We start from the raw sequence: 6,154 nt of genomic DNA on the forward strand, positions 1-6,154 counted from the left end.
CTAACTGGCCTGCACATGCCTTCTGCTGGATTTAGGTCACGCTCAAACTAGGCCACACCAGGTCCTGGAGCACCTGTACTTCTAGTTATGTGCCTGGGGTCAGTGTGGAGCTGAAAGTGTCTGTCTCAGGATCAGTTGTTTTGGAGAGAAGAGGCTTGCCTGGTCTGGTCACCCACTGTGTCCTCCTAGTGGAACACCCAATCCCTAACACTGGGATAAATCCACATGACATAACGTGGCTAGCCCTAGGCTTTGTGGCGGGGATTTTGCTGGGATTTGTTTTGGACAGCAGCTCTGTGCTGTGTTGCTGTTACTGGCCTACTGATAGCCAGGGGTGTCACCGGGGATTTTGGGCTCATACAGTGTCCTTGCTGATAGCTTCTCTGCTTATGTTGTATGCCATCTGATTAATCACTGATCCTGCACTTATGTCCATATATACAAGACACATGCATACTTCATGCATTTTCCTTGTGTGTATTCTCTCTGACATGGTTCTACCTTACTGGTAACTTCAAACTTACTGCTAACTTCAAACAGCCTAATGTACTAGTTTAGGGTTTTCATTCATGAAGACGTTTTCTAAGTTGCTCTAGACAAGAGCATCTGATGAATGCTTTCTCTGCATGGAGGAGTGTGTCTCATTTTGAGGGAGCTACCTTTAGGTAGCATTTCCCGATCTTTACAATTATATGAACAGCTCCTATGGTCAGAGAAGGACCTCGCAACCTTTTACACACATCCATTAATTTATGCGTTTTATCACTTCTGCCTGAAAGAACTTATAACTACAAAATGCATTATGTCACTCAGAAAGTGTCTGGTTAATCCCTGCTTTATTCCGGGTTACTATTGTTGAGGAAGTGAATGTGTTTTTGTAGTTCAGGTGTATTAATAAAGGTTTCCTAACTACCACCAGCAGGTAAGGCTGCAGCGTGTCCAGTTATTTAAGATTCGAGTGCCATGCATTAAAGCCAACTCATACATTACCTACTGGAGGCACGCCGGCAAGCAGTGTGCCCAGCCGACTGTACAGTCCACCGTGAGTCATGAGCTAATTCAATTAAACCCTTCTCGTGGTTCTGAAACATACTTCAGCTCTGAAGTGCCTCTTTAGCTGACCAACAATGCTATTATAAAACTAATTAATGGCGGTGGATTACAAAACGGTCTGATTTTCAGTGTGGAAGTAATACAGGGAAATGGCAAAGGAGTGCCATTATTTCCATTTATGTCCCTCATCAAGAAAAACAAGTCCATAAAATTATGAAAGGAGGTCCCGCCATCGGATCAGCCGTCGCCGGTGTCCGGAACCTGGCGGGCTGCAGCCGCCACGCGGGTATCTAGGACGGTCAGTGCCACGGCCGCGCTTTATGCTGAACTTCGCTGCGCGCGTTAAAACAGCCCACGAGCGTAGGAAAACGAAGCCGAGAGCTTTTCTGCATCCTGTCTCACTCGCGCATTTATGACTCACGAGTTATAGACCCGGCATAGCAGGATAAGAAAATGGGCTCAATTATTAATGCCTAAATGTAGTGTCACTCATTTCCGTGGCTGTGGAGTCATACCCCCAATGCCCACAACCCAATCTGTCAGCCGGTGTGTTAACACACCAGAGACAGTATATTACATATGCACGTAAATGTCTGGGTGCGCTCGTGCGCGCACGTGTGTGTGTGTGTGTGTGTGTGTGTGTGTGAAGGTCACAGTTCCATTAAGATGGGTTATGTTGTTTTTCGCAGAGGTATGTTACAGTGGAATGTCTGTATCAAGCTAGTGATTGAGTTTCTGGGTAAAGGGTATCCGATGTGCACACCTGCAGGCCTTGAGGCAGGCGCACGCACAGCCGTGAGCGCACACATACACACGCACACACACATGCACGGGCACGTGCGCACAGCCTGCCTACACCTATTTCTCCATGGACCTGTTTCAACTTGGCGACTCTGATGGTTTCTCTGGCACTTGGAACACCGTGTTCTAAAATGCTTTGCTTTGAGAGCAGATCCGCTGATCTTTGATGGTACGCGCGGGGCAGCCGGTCAGAACAGACCTGTGATGCCAGAGAAGCCATCCGCAAGGACCTGCTTCAGAAGCCTAGGTAGTCCACTCATCCCACTCACACTAACCCCACTTCCTCTCTATTAAAATACTCTGTGTGCCAACACACACAGGACTGGGGGCTTGGGGTTGAGTAGGAAGCTGAGTGTCCCAGAGGTCTGGCTGTAGTGGAATGTGGGACTGGGCATCACGTAAAAGGGCTTCGGAATACGACGGCACGCCGACGTAGGGGGATGGACCATGGCCGGAAGACACTGAAGGACAGCGGTGGACAGCGGCGGGACTGACCTGACCGCAGCTGTTCTGCTGCCAATGGGGTTGATGGGAAGGGGTCGGATTCCTGGGAAGAGGCCCTGGCTCATCATGCGAGCTCCGTTATGGATCACTCCCTGAGGGACTGCGAAGGAGAAGAGACGGGGGGGAAAAAATCATTAACGTGGGCATGTTAGGGTCTCTCTCACACCAACACTGGCACTGAACATGCACGCGCGCACACACAAACACACACACCCATACCCAGACACCATCAACCCGTACAAATACTGTAGCATGTGAGCGCACGATATTCATCAGCAATCCCAGATGGCATAATGACAAATGCTAGTCATAAACAGATAGGCCAAGCGTAGTCGACAGTAATACGCTCTGCACAGGAAACCAACGGATGAGGAAAATATTGATTCATTTTAAAGCTACTGCACCATATTTGATCGTCATGGCCCAAACAATTTTAGCCTCATTAGGGCATCCCGTTAAAGTACTTTCATCTCATCTTTTCACATCACAAGCACACGTTTCCAACAAGTAAACGAGGGAAGGGGGAATTTTTTCCCCTCCAACTTTTCCAGCTTGCCGGCCTAAAAATAGAGTTCACACAGCATCTTAGAAGTAGTGAGAGATGAAGTTCTCTTCCTCGCACAAATCCTCGAGGAGCAAAGACAGGAGACGCACATACAGCGCGATGGAAGGATAATCAGAAAGTCAATAAGGCTCGGAACAGCACAGGGGAAAAGCACAGCAGAGTTTGACTTGTTGGAGCTTTTGAATCAGCTGGGCGAGTTTGCTGAGTGGTGCGCAGTTGCGTGACTGACGCGCGCCCCACAGGAACGGCTCGGCGCGGCGGAACGCGGGAGTCTGAGGACCGGTCAAACACAGCCTGGAGACAGCGGTGTCTGCGTACGGATCTGTGCCGCGCGAGGGACGGCCTCGGCCCCACGCGGTTTTGTTTGCGCGAGGCCATTAAAACGTGCCTTGACACGTGTTGAATTGCCTCGTCGTCTGAAATCTCGCCAACGTCCGTCAGCCTCCGCCGGGATGGAGTGGGAATCGGAGAAAGCCCATTCTGGGGCGCAAGAGCACACTTAAACAGACCCGACAGCTCCTCTGCTTTGCTGATCTCGGCGCAGGGTGGCATCTCGCTCCACGCAGGAAATGGACTCAGATTGAAAGCAGATGGCAAACGTGGATAAAGGGAGAGAAGCGACTATCCGCTCAGAATCCAGTACACTCCTCTGCCCATTAGGTAGGAGCATTGTTGCCTTGGCAACCCCCCCACGGCCCCCACGGAAGCTGCAGTTCCGGAACGTGGCTAGGTGACAGAGCGGACGGCTACGGTGTTGGGAACAGCTGCGCTGGTAGCGCAGCCCCCTCCCTCTCGCCGGCGCAGGGAGACCCCCCGACTCAAAAAGGGCCCAGCCGAGCGAGCGGGCCACGTGAATGGACAGAGGGACACCCACCAGCGCAACAATTAGCAGGGACGGGCTGGCAGACCCAAAGGTTAATGCGCTTGCCCTGTCTGTTGTACGCGGCTCCGTGTGGATCCAGCAGCCCAAGAATAAGACCCTCTGCCACCCCTGGGTGTGTGTGTGTATGGGGGTTAAGAGGCTTTTGTGCTTGAGTATGGGCCCTCCTTAAAGTTCTCCACCACCAGTAGAGGCATTACAAGGTCCACATCTACACTCACAGACAGCTGCAGTGGTACTGCTCTGTGGTAATGTACTCGGGCAGTGCCAGCCGTGCTTTTTTTACAAACACACATACTGGGAAAGATCGCTCTTGCTGGTTTCAGGACTTGTAGGTAGGTGCCCTGGTGCTCCCTCTCTAGCATCGCAGAATGCACAGAGTCGATGCCACAGGGCCATTTTCAGTCACTAGCCTCTTCCTCTCAAGCGTATTAATGTCCTGGGTAGATGGCCTTGGAAACAGAGCCTCCATAACATCAATCTCCAAGGCAGAGTATCTTTCGCTGACTCCCTCCATATAAGAGAGAGAGATATATATATATCTTTTGCTACACAACTATTGCAGTCTCTCTTTATGCCTCACTTTTTATATGGTCTTTCTAAACTGTAAAACTTGAAATTCTCCTAAAAAAAACCCCCTGCAAACCAGTCAAAAGTAAATGCCCAATCCTGTTGTTGCTGCTGTTATTCTTGTTTTTAAATTAAAAACACCACCACAATGTACACATGTCTTACTACTGTTTGTCCAGCAGGGGGATGGTGCAGAGCAGAGCAGACTCAGAATGAGAATACCAGTTCAGTCACTCCCAGTTCTCTAGGCACCTTTATGGCCTAATTAAAGTAAAAGGTGGCTTTGAGACTGGTAGACCTTTAAACTGTGACTTTTCTTGAACTGCAGAGCCACGAGTCTGCTTTATCAGCATGGGGTAAAACTCCACGTTTGGTTTCATCCTCCCAGAGTTCTTAATAGTGGAGTTGTTTATGTGCATGGGAACAATAGCCCCATATTGCCTCACTGCTGATCAGGTCTGAGCTCTATTGACAAGCCACGCTCCTTAGGCAAACTATGGCTTTTGGTGGGGAGGGTCTTGAGACTAAGACCCTCTAAGGGAAGTGCTCTTTGGCTTTTGTTTCCACACAGCAGACCTCGCGGGGCCGGGAGCGGTGCGGCATGTTTGCGTCGGGGTCTCCGACCCGCGCGGACGCATCTGTGGAGTGTGCTCGTCCCCACGCAAAAGCGGAGTGGTCTCTCTTTCAGGAAGTGCCCATTCCCGCACCTCCCCTAACCCCACCTTCCTCTCAGCACCCCCAACGACGCTGTCACGGTGGGGTGGGGGGGTGGGGGTTGGCGGCGTCTGCAAAGCCATCCGGGTCACCGGCGAGGGCATCCATACGGATACGCGGGAGTCTGCCCTACAAGCAAGAAGCCACTTTGCCACTTGACAGAAGAAAGTCTGGCACAGAGAGATCAACATATTTTTCTGTGTGTACAAATCTGGCACCCTGGTTAGTAATCATACAAGGCTTGTCCTCCCCAAAGTATAAAGCACAGATGCACTTCTTTGAAGGGAAAACAGCATGTGTTTAGAAAGAGCACATTTTTGTTTGGCTAAAAACGATGATGAATTGGATTGACTGAACAAACAAGTCAAGTCGAATTCATCAGCCTTATTGTGACCAATGCACCCTTAAGCAAAACATTTCATGATAAGTGGTCAAGCCTGCGACCTACAAAACCACCAAGCGAACCCAGAAGGCATCTCTGCCAAACATGCGAAAGAACAGAAGGCAACAAAAGACAAGAAAAAAACCCACGTTGGTTAAATTTCTCACGACGGTAAATTTCCTTCTTTTCTTTCTGTGGTTTGGGTTTTGGCTGCGGGGTCGTTCGCTGCTCTTTCAGGGGCTGCAGACTCGGCCGCACGGGCTGGTCTGAGATCAGCTCCATCAGAGGCTGCGCTTCCTGCTGGGGCCCGTGAATGTGTGATCCAAGCGGCGCAGAGAACCCAGATTAACTCTGGCTCGGCCTAATGGTGAGACGTATCCACAGCCATGTTGCAGGAATGAATTGGGCCAGCGGTGCACATGCCTTCTGCATTCAAATGCCTCACATCACTGGATTTCTCCTCTACTTTGTCCTCCACTGTAAACCCCCAGAAAAAAAGTACAAGAGAGAGGGAGAGAGAGGGAGAGAGAGAGAGAGAAACACCGTGAAAATGAAAATGAAAATGACAGGGTGTGCAGATGACAAATTCCTGGCACTCTGTAAACTTGGCACTTGCTAGTGGGCAAATAAAGCCTGTGCGTTTAGCTTAATTCTTTCCCCAGAAGGACGATAGGCTGCAGATTGG

The 6,154-nt window shown here is 50.2% G+C and overlaps 1 protein-coding gene across 4 annotated transcripts in view; it reads right to left on the reverse strand.

Annotated features, from left to right (window-relative positions):
• The window catches only part of foxn3 (forkhead box N3), a 71,872-nt gene that overhangs the window by 3,817 nt on the left and 61,901 nt on the right, over positions 1-6,154 (reverse strand). For all 4 annotated transcript variants that reach the window (XM_081721994.1, XM_027001446.3, XM_081721995.1 and 1 more), the window contains exon 5: positions 2,350-2,458. In XM_081721994.1, coding sequence (XP_081578120.1) covers positions 2,350-2,458 — 109 coding nt within the window. The remainder of the gene's footprint in view (positions 1-2,349; positions 2,459-6,154) is intronic.

This window comes from Electrophorus electricus, chromosome 10, assembly GCF_041902795.1.
Source record: "Electrophorus electricus isolate QZ-2024a chromosome 10, ASM4190279v1, whole genome shotgun sequence".
Taxonomy (NCBI): Eukaryota; Metazoa; Chordata; class Actinopteri; order Gymnotiformes; family Gymnotidae; genus Electrophorus; species Electrophorus electricus.